General features: G+C 36.1%; 1 protein-coding gene across 1 annotated transcript; it reads left to right on the forward strand.

Moving 5' to 3' along the window:
- Positions 1-1,150: 1,150 nt before the first annotated feature.
- On the forward strand, positions 1,151-16,999 carry LOC127161437 (gastrula zinc finger protein XlCGF46.1-like). Its single transcript, XM_051104209.1, has 4 exons — positions 1,151-1,297; positions 11,158-11,280; positions 11,906-12,101; positions 15,880-16,999. The coding sequence occupies exons 1-4, from the start codon at positions 1,151-1,153 to the stop codon at positions 16,716-16,718; spliced, it is 1,305 nt and encodes a 434-aa protein (XP_050960166.1). The 3' UTR covers positions 16,719-16,999.
- The last annotated feature ends 1,758 nt before the right edge of the window (positions 17,000-18,757 follow it).

Genomic DNA, 18,757 nt, shown 5'->3' on the forward strand with positions numbered 1-18,757 from the left:
ATGTCCAAAATCATTCCAACTATATATGTGGTGCCATGGCAGGTCAACCTGAATGCATGTTGTCTAGGAAAGTTCCTTGAGGACATCCACAAGTATTGTGAACATGGTGGATAATAAAGAAGATAAAATAAGTAATAAGTGGTTACTAAATTAACATTATAAATACTTAAAAATAACCAAAACCAAGAACATAGAATGCACAGGACTTGACAGGGCCTAGACAAGACTGGGGAACAAGACCAACCAGACAAGAGAGAAGGAAGACATACTCCACCACATCCACGTAGCCCAACACAAAGACAGTGATGTTGAGGATAAGAATGATTACAAACCACCAAAAACAAGAGGAACTATAAATAGGGAGGAAGACACACAAGGAACAGGGGAGAGCAATTAAAATAACAAGAGGGTGTGGTAGAGGAAATGAGGAGGGGCTAGAGAAGCACATGGCTGACAAAACGTAAGCAAGGCCATGTGCTGACTCAAGACAATGTAGACAGAAAACAAACACAAGACAAACTGAGTGTCAGGGAAGAACCCTGACACCGTGAGGCTGTCAGGTTTGTCAGTCCACTTGTGGGGGAACTGTCTGATTAGGTCATTCAGTTGAAATGACCTGAATACATGCTTCTCCGGGAAACTTTCTTAAGGACATCCACAGGCACTGTGAACATGTTTCAGTACATCTGTGCTGTGCAGGTGGCAAGACAGCATGAATTGATGCTTAACTGCAAGCAATGGTAAAATGTTGTGAAAACAGTTGGAATGCCATACGTGTTGCTTCAAAGCGCAAACTCTACACAGCTACAAGTGGGCCAAAAGCCCTGATTAGTGGTGGATAATGCTCCATGAAATGGTGCTTTGGCACAATGTTTCCTTTTGGAAAAGCCTTCAAGTATCTATGCCTGTGTTCAGATATCTTGGTTTCCAGGAATCTAAGTGTCTCATCTGTGTGAAATGCAGAAACCACAAGCTCAACAATGCCGTTAAGATCTATTTAAAGATGCCATGCCGGTTCATTCTCTGGCACTTTGAAACCAATTATAAGGGGATCAGTAAAACTGCAAATATGCATAGCCTGTGGACAATAAATAACGGAAGCCCTACAATGTCCATGTGCCAAAATCATTCCAACTATATATGTGGTGCCATGGCAGGTCAACCTGAATGCATGTTTCTCCAGGAAAGTTCCTTGAGAACATCCACAGGCATTGTGAACATGGTGGATAATAAAGAAGATAAAATAAGTAATACAAGACCAACCAGACAAGAGAGAAGGAAGACACATGAGGAACAGGTGAGAGCAATTAAAATAACAAGGACTAACAAGAGGGTGTGGTACAGGAAATGAGGAGGAGGGGCTAGAGAAGCACATGGCTGACAAAATGTAAAAAAGGCCATGTGCTGACTCAAGACAATGTAGACAGAAAACAAACACAAGACAAACTGAGTGTCAGGGAAGGACCCTGTCCCCCACAGTCCACTTGTGGGGGATCAGTCGATAAACTTAAATTTTACAGCAAATACAGGTTGGCTGTGGACAATAAAGATTAGATTTAGTTCAAACTAAATCTGGAAACCCTACAGTGTGTCCATATGCCAAAATCATTCCCACTGAGCAAGTCACTGTATTGACAACCTGAATGCATGATTCTCCAGGAAACTTTTTTTGAGGACATCAACAGACACAGTGAACATGTTGGAATACATCTGTGCAGTACAGATGCTAAGCCAGCATGAAATGATGCCTAACAACAAGAGACAGTAAAATGTTGCAAAAACAGTTGGTATGTCAAACAACTAATTTTAAGAAAGCTATGCTTCCCTTCAAAGTGCATGGTCCACAGATAAGTGGGCCTAAAGCCTTGATTTGTTGTGGGTAATGGTCCAAAAAATGGTGCTTTGGCACATTGTTTCCTTTTGAAAAACCTGTAAGTATCTATGCCTTTGTTCAGATATCTTGGTTTCCAGGAATCTAATTCTGTCATCTGTGTGAAATAGAGAAACCACAAGCTCAACAATGTCTTTAAGATCTGTTAAAAGATGCCATGCAGGTTCCTTTTCTGGCACTTTGAAACAATTATAAGGGGGATCAGTCGATAAACTTAAATTTGACAGCAAATACAGGCTGGCTGTGAACAATAAAAATTAGATTTAGTTCAGACTAAATCTGGAAGCCCCACAGAGGATCCATATGCCAAAATCATTTCCACTGAGTAAGTGGTTCCATGGCAAGTCACTATATTGGCAACCTGAATGCATGTTTATCCAGGAAACTTTATTGAGGACATCCACAGTCACTGTGGACATGTTGGAGTACATCTGCGCAGTGCAGATGGTAAGCCAGCATGAAATGATGCTTATAAAGAGATAGTTAAACAGTTGGTATGTCAGAGACGATTTGTTTTAAGAAAGCTATGCTTCCCCTCAAAGCACATGGTCCACAGACAAGTGGCCCAAAAGCTTTGATTAGTTGTGGATAATGCTCCATGAAATGGTGCTTTGGCAGAATGTTTCCTTTTGGAAAAACCTGCAAGTATCTATGCCTGTGTTAAGATATCTTTGTTACCAGGAATCTAATTGTGTCATCTGTGTGAAATTTTGGGCTGTCAGCTTTGTCAGTTCACTTGTAGGGGAATTGTCTGATTACATCATCGAGTTGAAGTAAATTATTTTTTTCTTTATCAGAAGATCAGGGCACAAAGCCAACTTCTAAGTTACTACTCCCTCAAATAGGTAATGGAACAAGTTTTATTGATTTTTTTTTTTTTTTAATGGCACATTGCCTTTTCACACCAAAGTGAATAAGAGTGGGACTTTCTAAAGCTGCTTGTACATGAAAAGCATGTTCCTGCTTCATTCTTGCATGGAAGGCCTCAGTCCTTACTTCTCTTACCTGAAACTCTGACAACTTTCCCAAAAAAAAACCTGCAGACATGAGATCCAGAAAAGCTTTTCAAAAATCCACTAAGTGAATGGGCTCCTACATTGTCAGCTATTACATTTACTGTTATGCCTTTGATAATCTTTCCAAACAAAGGAATAAAGAGTCCTTCTTCTTCCAAATGGACAATGTCTTTTAGCAGTGGATCAAGTGCTGCCTCATAACCAACCTTCTTTACAACCTTCTGGGGAATTTCCCAGAGGATTGCACATTTCAAAATCATCAGAGGAGGAGAGAAAGAGTTATGTCTTCAGTAGATAAAAGTGCATTTTCCACCACGCAACCTGGAATTAAACCACACCATGCTGGTTTCATATGGCCTGGTTTCTCCATTGTGAGGTTTTTTCTCCATTCTGCCACCAATCTGCATGCATGCAGTATACTTGCATAAAACATGAAGAGTTCACATGCAAAACCCCCTAAAAGTCATCTCAGTCAAAAATGAGGTAATGATACTGAATGAATGCTCTCAACACATAGTATACGTCCATCAAATCCCAGGCTCAGCCCAATCAGAAGTACAAGTACTTACATAGAAACCTATACATCGGAGCCTAATAAAAATGCATTTAGACATGAAACATTTTATTAAATTTTCTTCGGTAACTTTTTAAAAACAAATATAAACTCCAATTGTGCCCAAATTTCTCTTTTAACTAATTCGTATTTTTTGTTTGTTTTATTCTAACTAGTGAATTGTAATTGTACAAACACCTTATAGTGCACCTCAAGAAACGCGTTAATGCTGATTGTGAGAGATTCTTGTTTTTCCATTTTGTTGATTTGCTAAAATTTAAATGTAAATCATTCTTAAACTTTACTTCTCAATTCTGAGAGTGATGGCCCCAGATGAAAGATTGGCACTGTGAAACAATTCCTGTGATCGTGGCTCCCCGTTGTCACTTTCTTTGTCAGAAAACACTGCAGTCACAAGCCTGGTTTCCATCAAAGGATTTTTTGCGAAAAAATATTAAGCGCTTCGAAATTTAGTTGATGGAAATGCCATTTATCGACACAATTTCTCATGTGTTGACAAAATATTTTTCTGTTTAACTTCAGCGCATAAATTCTATATCGATTAGTTCAAGTGTCGCAAAAATTTGTGGAAACACTTTTTGTCAAAGAAAAGGCCTTTAACACAAATAAATGTGGTGTTACATGACAGAATTAGCCTATATATATATATATATATATATATATATATATATATATATATATATATATATAGGGGTTGGACAGTGAAACTGAAACACCTGGGTTTAGACCACAATTAGTATGGTGTTTGGCCTCCTTTTGCAGCCAATACAGCATTATTTCATCTTGGGAATGACAAATACAAGTCCTGCACAGTAGCCAGAAGGATTTTGAGCCATTCCTTTGGCAGTGGCCAGGTCACTATGTGATGTTGGTGTATGAAAACATTTCCTGACTCGCTCCTCCAAAACACCCCAAAGTGGGGTGTTTAACTTTACTTTCATGTTCATCAAATCACTCTTGTCACCAGTCTTGCTGTGTGTATTGGTGCATTATCATCCTAATACACGGCACCACCTTCAGGGTACAATGTTTGAGCTATTGGGTGCACATAGTCAACCTTCACACTCTGCTCTTATTGGTGGAATGTGCGATCAGTAAAGACTGGCCACCAGGCTGCATAAATATAGCCATGAAACCTCCAACACTATATTGGCCAGTGTTTCAGTTTCATTGTCCAACCCCTGTATGTATATATATATATATATATATATATATATATATATATATATATATATATATATGTATATATATATTATATATGCATATACATGTAAGGCAGTATATTGTGTTGTCCACAAGATGTCGCTATAATTCTACCAAACATAAAGTAATTTTAGCGTTGTTTGAGCCTCTTGATGTACTGTAGTATTGATACATGCATAGTGTGCCATCTTGTCTTCAGTTCAGGATATCAATACTATGGGTAAGTCATGTTAACGGCAGTGGAAATCAAAATGTAAAATATCTTTGTTATTATCGCACTAAAGTTCAGTTTATTAAGACATTTTGTGTTTTAAACTGTTAAAGACCTAAATACGTGGTGGCTGATGCAAAGCTATGTGTGATAATATAAGCAGCGAGAGCATGTTAATGAATTGCATGTGCATTGAAATGGACTTTGCATGTTTAAAAACTGAACTGAATTCACGTTATCAATACTATAGGTGCCATATTAAGCTTCCTATAACAATACACTCCACTCAGTTATCCACTCTGTCCGGTCTACCGTTCACCTTGCTAAACATTATCTGATCCCTTATCTGCTACCTACCTGTGTACACTTACCTTTAAAAACTGCGATGCTCCATCAGTCCTGTTCTCCTTGGTTTCTGTTCAACTCCAGTTAACCTGCAAAAGACAAAGATTCAAACATCAAAGCTAACAACCCAAGAACTGTTGTTCGCACTGAATACTCACCTGCCATCTGCTTTTCACCATCTGCTCCGCAACTCATTCAATAAATAAACCCGTTTGATTTCTTATCTTGTGACTCCGGCTTGCGTTGACAGAGAATAGTGAACTGAATGTCAGTGATGTTAGTAAGCTGGATGGCAGATCGTTTAGAGACGTCATGTTTCAGGAAAAGTTGTGTGGTTGATGTCGATCACAGCGTTGAGAAATTGCTGATTTTGTTCTGGAAATTATTAATTTACAAATTAAGCACTGGGAAAACACAAAATCTCAAATGCATTAAACAGCACAAATATATTCAATTTTGTCAATGATCGACATTAACTTGACTTGACTTGACTTAAGAGCTGCTTAAGAATAAGTGTGCACATCACATGATCTTGACTCACTGAACCTGGATTGAATAAGTGAGATTGCATTAACTTAAAGCTGCAATAGGGGATCTTGGAAAATGCTAACTTTAGCCTGACAGCACTGAAAGCAAACGTTCCACCCTCCCAGAAAATTGCCGTCCAAAGCCATGAACGAACGCATGAACGCAACATACAAGACGACCAGAGACAGCATTACTACAATACATTGTAACGCTGAGTTGACATGTTCAACAGCCCAGATAGGAGAACTGTGTGGTGCTAATAATGCACAGGAGATGAGAAGATGGCAGATTTTAATAAAATGCCTCACGCGCCGACACACTCATCCATGCATGGGGATCGAAATTTGTAAACAAGCATGCATTCAACTCAAGTCACAGAAAGGAAATAAATAAAATAAAGAGAGCCAGATGTCGGTAGAGTGAGTCATCTCTTCACCTTTCCAGAATGTACAGACTCTTGTTTCGCACATGTGCAGTTGTCAGTCTGCCACAAAACTACCATAAATGTGGTGGCGGTTACAACATCACATCAATAACTGTAAGAACACTTTATAGTACAGTTAGTGAAAGTATTACAATACCAGGATGGAAGATCAGGTTGTTGATGTTTGACTGACATTCTTGCTCTTTCTGCATAGCGTATATGAATGCGCTGTCCTGTCTGTACGAACAGGGTGCGCAGAGGTATGCAAATACATAAGTTGACAGGCAGGTAGGAAAGCCAATCATAATGTTCGGACCGAGCATTTTGATTAGACAAACATTTCAACACTTGGTCCTCAGAATATATATGTGCATATAAATACGTTTAGACACAATGACTGCTATCAGGATGTGAAGAGACTTTCAATGAGCATAACAAAAAATTTTTGAAGACAATCATTGATGGAACCTATTTAGCCTTGATTGTCTTGATTTGCTAGGTTATTTCAGGTCAAGTTTTAGACTAAATCCCCACTTTCGTAGCGTTTTTTATGAAACAGGCCCTAGGTTGTACTCATCACAACATGACCATTGTTTTTTTCATTATCATCACACACTTACTGGGTAAAAATATCCAAAACCTGTGTTGAGGTATTCATTACAGTGTACAAAACAAAATGACAGCAGCAGCGTTGGTATAAAACAACAGAGCGAAAATGTACACATTATACTGAATTGAGTTTTAATATTTTATTAGCTAACCAAATGATAGCTTTTCTTCCACCAAGAAAAGCTATCTAGCATATAGCGCTCACTTAAGTTGCCTGGATGAGTCTGTGTTATTAGCTTTTACCAGCTGTTATCAAGGAATAACATACCTTGGAATGTCATGGCTGACCAATCAGAATCAGGCATTCCACAGAGCTGTGTAATAATTTAATTTAAAGCACAGCCACCACAAATTCAGACTTAACAGCTCTTATTTACTTTGAAATCATTCTGAGGTTAAATGCAGATTTAAAATCATAACAAGAAATAGTTTAATAGCTTTTGAAATCAAATGTTTGCATAGTTAGGACAGGAAACACTGGCATCTAACAATGCCTTGGAAAAAACAATCTTAAAAAATAAAGTATATGCATAAACCTAAATAGGAAAAATAACTCCTGAAACATTATCGTCTGATTTTAGAGCAATCAATGCAATTTATGAAAGAAAGTAAATTAAATCTGTATGTGGGAGTGGGTGTGAAAAAAAAAAAAAAAAAAAAAATCAGATGTAACCCCTTAGTAATTATTAACATCAAAAGTAATTAATTTAATTACACATATTTTCTCAGTAACTGTTGCTAATTACATTTACATTTATTTTGTAATTAAGTTACGTAATATTGTTACATGTAACTAGTTACTCGCCAACACTGTCCACTAAACAGGCGAGAGTTCATAATGAGGAGCAAACAGAGTCCGAAATAGCAAGACAAGGGGTAAATCCAAGACAGACAATGATTCCAGGGCAGGCTGCTTAATAAACAAGATGAGATAACTGGCTAGGAAACCAGACTCAAATCACTAGACTGGAAACATGATTAAACTAGACAAAGGAAACTCAGAAATGGCTCTGTAATGCAACACTAGAAGAGCGCTAAATGCTATACAATACTCGGCCTTGATTTGAATATGATATCCTCATATTTTGTATAATTTGTGCTTGGATACACCTGTGTGTACTCGGTGAGGTGGAGCATGGGAAATGTAGTCCAGGGTGTGGTGCAACAGTCTGTGTAATGTGAATGTCAATAGAATTGCAAGGCGACCTCTGGTATCCGACCACTTGTATGTCAGATGTTTTTTTTCTTGTTTTTGTTTTTGTTTGTTTTTTTTTGGACCAGACAAGCATTCTCCATAACATAGCCTAACAGGGTGGAACTTTAAGAGTGTGACAAGCAGAATAACATAAAAAAAAGAATTACCTCACTTTTTACAGTTGAATTCTAGTGGGAAAAATAAACAATATCACTTGTTTAAAATGGTCTCAATGGAATTGTTGTCTGCTTTGGAAGAAAAGTGCATACTAACAGGATGGAAGATGACTTGGGGGACACAGTAAATTAAGAAAACTAATAAATAAATAAATAAATATAGTTTGACATTATTTATTTTAAGCCATTTCTTATAAATATGTGACTCATTTTTGAGAAAATATGAGTAAGTAATATAGAGACTGAAAAGTCACTTAATGACCCATAGAGACAGCAACACCAATTATATTTTGGACACTATAAATTTAATTAAAAATATATATTTTTATACTCATATCTTTTAAAGAAATTCTTTATCAATACTCAAAAAATTCTATAATCTGATTTATAATGGTTACATTGCATTAGATATTTGGTAAATAATTCCATTTAATATCATTAAATTGCATTATATTTTTTTGCACTTTGGACAGACTCACAATTTCTTTGGTAGTTCTTCGCATTTTCGGCACACAGTTGAACCACATGTATTTAAATATGTATTTCACCTATAATTCAGCCCTAAATTCCCCTGTTTTTAAGATCCCGTGAACAGGACTTTTATTTTGATTTGATGACATAACGTCGCAGTACCAAGTACGACATGTTCCTGTATCAACATCTTTGTTGACCCTGGAACAACATTGTGATTAACCAATCAGATTTGAAAAAAGCTTAATAGTTTATAGTTTTTGTGAGGTTTAGGCTTACAATCAGTGTTTGGTGCTTGTACATCAGTGTCATTCATCTATCATTTCCTCTGATTTTAGGCATTACTCATGGGTAAGGTTAGGTTTAGGTGTAGGGATGTGGTCCAGATTAAATTTTTGAATTAAAATGTTGTTCCAGGGTCAACAAAATATGTCGGCCCAGGAACACATCTAACTCAGCAAAATAAGGACGTGCATACACAGCAGAGGTTATCGGAATTTTAACGGTGCTACAGTGGGTGGAAGAAGTTCATCCGATGCGTGTGGTAATTTGCTCTGATTCATACTCAGCACTGATGAGCTTAATCAGTGGAAAATCTGCATCTAGGCAAGACATCATTTGCGAAATCTTACAACATCTCTACAGAATATGTAGAATAGGAGTGAGCATTTCCTTCTTATGGGTTCCAGCACATGTGGGGGTAGAAGGCAATGAGGAAGTGGACCATTTAGCCAAGAGGTCTCTAAAGCACTCTGAGATAGACATCAATATCCCTCTGAGTAAAATGGAAATTAAGGGAAAATTTAAATCAGCTTTAAACAGAATATGGCAAAAGAACTGGGACAACGAGACAAAAGGGAGACATTTATATAATATTCAAAACAAAGTGGGCACTGAGAGAAATAGCTATGGAAGTTGAAAGGAGGACTCTATTATAACCAGACTCTGAATAGGGCACACATCCCTTAATCATTCATTATCAGGGCTCTCAAGTGTCACGCATTCACCGTGAGACAGACGCATTTCAACCAGTTCACACGCTCTCACGCCACACCTTGAAACTAACCAAATCAATGCAGTAGGTATCCCCTTCTGTTTATTATTATTATTATTATTATTATTATTCATTTTATGATTCCTGGACAAAATCACTTGCCTGGCCTGTGATCAAAGATAGCGAGAGCTGATATATAGCCAAATGAAATATATATGAATATATGAAATATAGCCAAATTCTTGCAAATTTATTAGCCCTCCAACAACTTTAAGTTTTGGCTACTGGAAACTAAGGAAAGCACTAGATAATTGGTAAATCTGATAAAAGACAGACAAATTCATCCAAATAATTTATATATACATTTCAAAAAATATATTAAATGTATTAACATTGTTGGGAAGGTTATTTTGAAATTGTTATAGATTAGAAGTTACCCTATTTAAAATGTAATAAGTAGTGTAACTACTTTAAACTGCTTACATTTGATTACTTTTTGATTACTTTTCTAAAATTCTATGGAATGTTTTCAGCTGTTAATTCTTTTTAAACTTTTAAAGCAGGCAAGTTTAACCTTACAGTAGTACTGAACACTAATACTGTGAGACTTACAAAATCCTTCATCACTTGAATTATGATTATTATACTTTAATTTTAAAAGACAGTCACCACAAAATCAGACTTTAGCATCTTTTTTTACTTTGAGATCATTCTGAGGTTAAATACAGATTTTTTAAATTATAAGATAGTTTAGTAGCTATAATATCATTTTTGAAATCAAATACTTGCATAGCTATGACTGGAAACACTGTCATCTAACAATGCCTTGGTTCTGTGTCCTAAACTCCTGAAATATTGGTGTCTCATATTTTAGAGCAGTCAATGCAGTTTGGGAAATCAAATCTGTAAGTGTGTGAAAATATTCAGATGTAATCCCCTTTGTAATCAACATTTTCATGAGTAACTGTAATTTAACTTTACATTGTTTTTCAGTAACTGCAACAAATTAGTTACATTTGTTATTAAATTACATTATTTCATTACTAGCTACTCTAGTTAAGTTCAAGCCCCTACCACTATCATCAAGGCATCAAAATGTGCAAAAAACACTTGCAATACAAAATGCCATTCATAAGCTGAAATGCCCAGCTTTACATAGGCTACATGCTGCATTATACACCATAGGCAAAAGAGAATCCGGTAACTGTGCACAGTGTGGAACACCAGAAACAGTTGAACATGTACTGAATCAGTGTACAAAGTGTACAGGAAAAGCGCAGAGTTTTCAGAATCACTAAGCAATGCAGGAACCAAGGACATGACAGTAACAAATATATTAAAAAATGCACAGAAAGACTCTAGGGTCTGTAATATATTAATGTCTTTCCTCAGAGAAACCGGTTTGTTCCATAGAATATAGGCTTATATCAAGGTAATAATTTTTAATTTCTTTTTCTTTCATTTTTGTTATATTTTTTTTTTTCACTAACTCCCAATCAACGCTCCACACTCCTGTCCAGTTGGTGGCGGTAAATGCACCAGCCAGCTGGTTTGCCAACCGCCATAAAACAGTCGAAGAAGAAGACGACGACGACGACGACGATTGCGCAGCGCTCCGGCATTTGTTGTGGGTTCGATTAAAGGTTTGTTTTTAAGCGTGTAAATGAATGCCGTCTATTTAAACACTTTATAGGTTTTGCAACCGATGTAAAATGGCTTCATTATTATTGAATGTGACATCGTAATACTTTATCTCACATTAATGCACGTTATTTTTGGTTAGAAAAGCGCATCTGCACGAGAATAACAAAAGCTCCGTCTCGTTTCGCAACATGTAATATTGTTTGTCGGTTTTTCATAAACACTAATTCAGTAACTGTCAGTAAACGATCGCAAAAACGGTGCTTTGGCATGTACGTGAATGAAACCAAACGATTAACAAAACGATTCTCTGTTTTGATTCAATGGACGCTGATCAAAATAACGAGTACAACAAACACAAACGTGTTTAATGACAACTTTTACAAACCAATTGCAGATATTTTTATGAAAGTGGACTATTAAATGTTTCCTATGAACCAACCATTACGAATGTAAACCATACATGCCTAAATATTAAGTGTCTAACCTATTTTGTTCATTTGTAGTGCTAGTTTTGAATGTTTTTTTGGTTAATCCGGTCATTTAAGTCCATTAACTCTCACCCAGAGGCTTAGTTTGCATTATTTATTTGTTTATCTGTTAATTCTTCTCATCTTTAACACACAGAAAACGTCTGGTGAGGCCATCGAGATGGCGTTTTTCAATGAGGAGAGTGAAGGCATTAAGATTGCGGAAGTATTTAGTCTGAAACATGAAGATACTGATGAACAAATAAAGATGGCGTTTATTAAAGAGGAGAGTGAAGACATGAGGATTGAAGAAACGTTTGAAGTGAAGAATGAAGATAGTGATGATGGAATAGGTTTGTTTTCATTCTCAAAACTGAATCACTCATTTGATCCTTATTTAAAATGTCCAGCTCTACAGAAATGAATGATTTTTTTTTTTTAAGAGTGTCATAATTAAAATGGTTTTATTTTACAGGCCATAGAAATAGTACAGAAGTACGCCTAACAATTTTACATTGAGTGTATCATTAAGTTGATTTTTTATTTTTTTTTTCTCACTAACCACGCATAAATGTTTTTAAGATGCCAAAAGAAGCACTAATGTCAGGGCATCTCAAAACTTCTCCAGGACCCAAAAACACCCTCAAACCCCAGAGGGTTAAAGTCTGCGTGAACCGCAAGGTCAGCTGCCAAATTTATTTCAGTATAAAGATGTATTTCCAATGGAATATTGAATAGAGGGCCGGGTTTTATTTTATTCCTCTCTCACTCATATCTATAGAAGCCTGTTTCTGCCACTGAATAAAACATAAGAAAGGTAATTTTCTCAGAATTGTGTCTCAAACTCACAATTCTGACTTTTTTTTTTTCTCAGAGCTGTTAGATATAAATGCACAATTGCGAGTTATAAAGTCAGAACTGCGGGATATAAACTAACAATTGTGAAAAAATGTACACTTGCAATTCTGACTCGCAATTGCGAGTTATAAAGTTCAGTTCTGAGGGGAAAAAAAAAAGACTGATATGTTCAGAGAATTGCGAGTTTATATCTCACAATTCTGACTTTATTTCTCAGAATTGCGATTTTATATCTCTTTATATCTGGAATTTCTGATTTTATAACTCGCGACTGAGTTTTTATATCATGCAATTGCGACTTTATTTCTCAGAAGTTGCAATTCTGTTTTTATAATTCACAATTGTGAGTTTATATCTCCCAATTCTGAGTAAAAAGTCAGAATTGTAAGAAAAGAAATTGGAATAACTTTTTTTTTTTTTTTTATTCAGAGGCGGAAACAGGCTTCCATACATAGCAACTTATCTGTTGGAGGTCGAACTGACGTGACTAGAGAAGGAATCCCATTCTAGAGGAAAAGCAAATGTTTAGATTTTGATTACAGATTACCAAGACAAACTCTCTTTTCAGTGGATTAATTTACTGATGAATTGTTCACCTCAAGACTAGCAATGGTTGTGAACAAAATGAATAATATAAATTTTGATTCCATGCAGACTTTAAAGGCAGACAAACATCCAATATATTCTCTATCATAAATGGTGTTAAATGACCTTGGGTTATTTTCACCTAGTGTAAAAGTCTAATAAGGTTTATTTTGATTTGAGATTGATTTTAAAATAAAAAAAAATGAGGGATTAAGCATCAAACTTGACAAATCTCCATTTGAAACCAACTGGTAGTAACAAACAGAAAGTGACGTCTCTCCCTTTCAAAATATCACTGTCTTTTAAATCTGTGTTGAACAGCATCAATGACAGGTTTGCCAAAGTAGACAGTTTCAGATGGATTCTGGCAAATTATGTGGCCTATAACTGTCATTCTCTGTGCAGTCAAACTGCAGTGATGCCAGAAGAGCTAATGCGTCTTGTAAGAACTTTAGCCACTGCATTTTTAAACCAACTAGAGCTTATTTGTTGACCCTACAGCATTTCTGTGGAAGAAGGCTGTTCTACAAACTAGGAATTAAGAATTTAGTTCAAGAAAATTACCACCCATCTCATATTTGATGTTTAAAACACTATTTTAGTTTCTTCGAGTTGTTCTAATGAGAATGTCTCTAATGAAAAACATGTACAAGCAGAGGCCTAATACTGAGCCCTGTGGCACTCCATACTACAGATGACTCTCTTCATTTTCCCATAGGGCATAAAACATTAGTTTCTTATCCACAGATGCCTAATCTCAGGCTGTCCATGAGAATGTTGTGATCTATGCTTTTGAAGATCTAATAGTTCTAGAAGAGATGTAATGTTAGTAATAAGATTTCAGTCCCATTGTTAAACAAACCCTGACTACTATTGTTCACACATTCAGTTTTTCTGCAAAACTGACCATTGTAAAAAGGAATATTTTTTTCTAATATTTAGACCAGGGATGCCACAAATTTGCCGAGTGTAGCTCCAACTCTAATTGAATCAAAGTCCTCAAGATTACTTAAAATGAAAAAAAAAAAAAAAGTATATATACACTACCGTTCAAAAGTTTGGGGTCAGTAAGACTTGTAATAGTCTTTAAAGAAGTCTCTTATGCTCATCAAGGCTGCATTTATTTGATTAAAAATATAGAAAAAAAAACTGTAATATTGCAAAATGTTTTTACAATATAAAATAATGTTTTTTATTTTAACATACTTTAAAATAGAATTTATTCCTGTGATGAAAAGCTGAATTTTTATCAGCTGTTACTCCAGTCTTAAGTGTCACATGATCCTTCGGAAATCATTCTAATATGCAGATTTATTATTAGAATGATCAATGTTGGATAATATCAACAGTTGTGCTGCCAAATATTTTTTGGAACCTGTGATTTTTTTTTTTTTTTTTTTTTTTTTTTTTTTTTTTTTTTTTTCTTTTCAGGATTCTTTCATGAATAACAAGTTTAAAAAGTACAGTGTTTATTCGAAATATAAATATTTTATAACAATGTAAATTATTTATTATTAACTTTTAATAAAATTTTAATTAACTTAATACATCCTTGGTGAATAAAAGTATTGATTTCTTAAAAAAAAAAAAAAGAAACAATAAAAATGTACTGACCCCAAACTTTTGAACGGTAGTGTATATATATTTTTTTTATTTATTTATTTATTTATTTATTTATTTATTTCTAGGACTGTCACCATCCACAAGATGGTTTGATATTCCTTAAAGGAGAAGTCCACTTCCAGAACAGCAGTTGACAGATAATGTACTCGCCCCTTGTCATCCAAGATGTTCATGTCTTTCTTTCTTCAGTTGTAAAGAAATTGTTTTTCGAGGAAAACATTTCAGGATTTTTCTCCATATAATGGACTGGTATGGTGCCCCGATTTTGAACTTCCAAAATGCAGTTTAAATGTGGCTTCAAGCGATCCCAAATGCAGTTGTTAAATGATGAATGGCTTTATCTAGGGAAACGATCAGTTATTTTCATGAAAATAATACAATTTATATACTTTTTAATCTCAAATGCTCGTCTTGTCTTGCTCTGCCTGAATGCTGTTTGTTTCCGGTTCATGACAATTAGTGTATGTCGAAAAACTCCCATCTCATGTTCTCCCTCAACTTCAAAATCGTCCTATATTGCTGTTTTACCTTTTTTGTTAAGGGTGTTTGATGATCTTGACATTTGCACTTTGCAAAGACTGTGTCGGTACTTCATGTAGGATGATTTTGAAATGATTTTTGAAGTTGAGGGAGAAAATACGATTGGAGTTTTTCGACATACCCGAACTGTCTTGAACCAGAATACACAGAGTATTTAAATTGTATTTCTTTAATGAAAATAATCGTTACACTAGATAAGACCCTTCTTCCTCAGCTGGGATCGTTTACAAAAGCATTTGGGATCGCTTGAAGCCACATTTAAACTGCATTTTGGAAGTTCAAAATCGGGGCACCATATCAGTCCATTATATGGAGAAAAATGCTGAAATGTTTCCCTCAAAAATTGAAACTGAAGACGGAAACGCATGAACATCTTGGATAAGGCTGTGAGTACATTACCTGTAAATCTTTGTTCTGGAAGTGGATTCCTCCTTTAATAAATGGCATATGTGGGTCATTGTTGCTCTCTTTTGTGCTGTTGCATTTAAAGAAGGTTTAACTTGTATTTGTCTCTTTTCATCCTAGACCTGATGGCAATAAAAGAGGAGGTTCAAAAACAGTATAAGAAACAGGAGAAAGATCAATGTCAGAATCATAATCTCGGTACTGGAGAAGAAGCTGAAGAGACTTCCTCAAAAAAAAAAGCTAAGAAGCGAATTCACAATCGTGTCATCTGCTCAGAGTGTGGAAAGTGTTTCTGTAATCGAAGAGCCCTTAAAATCCACACGAGGATTCACACTGGAGAGAAGCCTTTCGCCTGCCTGCAATGTGGAAAACGTTTCACTCAACTAGTAGGCTATCAAAGACACCTGTGTTCTCACTCCGGAAAGAAGCCTTACACCTGTGACCTGTGCGGAAAGAGCGTCGCAACACAACTATCCCTTGAAAATCACATAAACAGTCACAATGACGATAGGCCGTTTTCATGTGATGTGTGTGGAAAGCGTTTCAGACACAAAGCATCCATCAGTGTTCACATGAAGATTCACACAAAAGAGAATTTTGTATGTCATCAGTGTGAAAAGAGTTTCGCAGACGCAGATGACCTTAGGAATCACGTAAAAATTCACGCTGGAGAGAAGCCTTACATGTGCGAACACTGCGGAAGGGGTTTCACGAACAGAACGTGCTTTAAGGTTCACATTGTAATTCACACTGGAGAGAAGCCTTACACCTGCCCCGAGTGTGGACAGAGTTTCAGACAGAAAGCAACCCTTAGAACTCACATGAGCGTTCACAGTAAAGAAAAGTCTTTCACCTGCCCAGTATGTGGAAAGACATGCCAAATTAAAGGAAACCTTAAGCTTCACATGAAGCTTCACACTAAAGAGAAATCCAGTGGGAAACGTACCAAAAAGAAATGAAACAATTGTAAACTCGTGCTGTGTTTTTTTTTGTTTTTTTTTGTTTTTTTTTTATAAATAGTTCTTCCAAATCTTCATTTTGATCGAGGACTATAAAAATGTTATGTACAAATATATACCTGTTATGTAAATCTTCACATATGCTAACTTTTAAAGGTGGACTCCAACTTATTCCAGTTAGCTTGAATATTTGCTACAGGCAGTATGAATACATTTTAGCTTCCCTAATCTGCAAACCATCATTGAACCACTTCCTCATTTCATCAAATAAAAGTTTGTCAATATAAATTGCAGTTTGCTTTCTGATGTTTGCTTTCTACATTGAATCTCTTCTCAGAAGAAACAAAGCATGGTAATGAACTCTTATGTATTTAATTTTTTAGCAGTTTTGCTAAAATGTATTTGTCACTAGCTATTTGTGCTTATAGACAAATTCTTAGATGCCATGTTCATAATTTCACTGATTTAAAGGAAGACTCAAAATGCATGTGTGGAAATGAGCCGTACAAATGCCCCTGTGGGTGGAAACGTATTGCCATCAAGGTCACGTATAAGGATCTTGAAAGATAGGAAGGGAAGACAGCATTGCATTTCTGGGAAGCTGAGGAAACCGAGTTCATGTTGTCGACGTTGCGTGACATGAACATAATGCTGTACATTGTTGAATGAAAACACAAAACGGGGGCATTTTTAGGCACGTCACAACCAAAGCTTACGAGGCTGGATACGCAAGAATGGAATACAACCATACAAAATTGTTTTGCATTAAATAAATTAAAACAGCGACCAGTGACACCTACACTTTTCCGAGTCCCCCATTTGTGCTGTGCAGTGGGGTATGTGCATAATGGCTGTAAAAAACAGCCACAATTCTTAGCAAATAATATAAATAAATTTTGACAACTGTTTTATTAGCACAGATTTGGTAGAATTTCTTCAGCTATTACATTTGATTTACTCGATTGTAATATTCTGAATAAGAAATACATTTTTTGCCAAAAAAATATATCCCAAATGTCTCCTCTTCATGTCTTCATATTCATATAGATGACCAAACCTGCAAAAAACAACAAAAAATAATTACAGAAATAAATTAGCGTGTTAATGCAGACAATTAATTTTTCAAGTTTAACTGGAAAAATATTTAAAATACCTATTTTCTTGAAAATAATTATTTAGACTTGGAATGTCTTTACAGTCTGTTACGTTATGTGTAAATTTAATGACTGTTGTTTTTGCGTTGTGATTTGTGTACATGTTATTTTGTTGTTATTGTTATGGTTGCAGGCATGAAAATCCCTCACCTTTCGGCGAAATTCGCCGTTTTGAAGCCAAAACAGGTGACCCACTTGAATCGTGTAGATCCGATGAGAAATTCTTTTTGAGGGGGTGGGGGGGAGGGGTCTTGGATGGTATTTATTGATTAATTAAAACTTAATATAAAGTGGATTTGAGCCATTTCAAATCGTGAAAGCTGAGCGTCCCGCGTTCGTAGACCGTGGGCGCCATCCACTGACATCCAGGGCGCCATTTCTTCCTGCGGGACAATCCGCGTGGGAGAAGACGACAGGGGATCCACAATTTAATTTCGTGCTGTGTATGTGTCACCAAAGGCTTAGTCGCCGTTCACATGCAGCGCGTTTTGCGCGCGCAAGCTATTTATTTTCAATGGAGCCGCGCAGTTTAAAATCCAAAGCAGAAATGTTTTTGTAACTGACAGCGCCTTCATGGTTGCCTAGTAACAGCAGACGCTACAGAAGCGCGAGCGCCCAAGCGCTTTGAAATTGGTGGAGGAAGCGACGCGCGCGCCTCGCGTTTTCCACGCGTTTTTAGACGCTTCATGTGAACGTACGCTTAAAAGAGTAAGTTACATTTAATGCTAAAGTATCGTTAACACTAATACAAACATTATTTTTGCAGTATGAGTGTGTTAGGGCAGAACGATGCAACTCTATTTCATATCTTGTCTTTAGACAAATGTCAATACAGTATTTTTTCAGAACCTGTGCTTGGCTTATTATTCCATTCAACTTATTTGG

This window comes from Labeo rohita, unplaced genomic scaffold (assembly GCF_022985175.1).
Source record: "Labeo rohita strain BAU-BD-2019 unplaced genomic scaffold, IGBB_LRoh.1.0 scaffold_652, whole genome shotgun sequence".
NCBI lineage: Eukaryota > Metazoa > Chordata > Actinopteri > Cypriniformes > Cyprinidae > Labeo > Labeo rohita.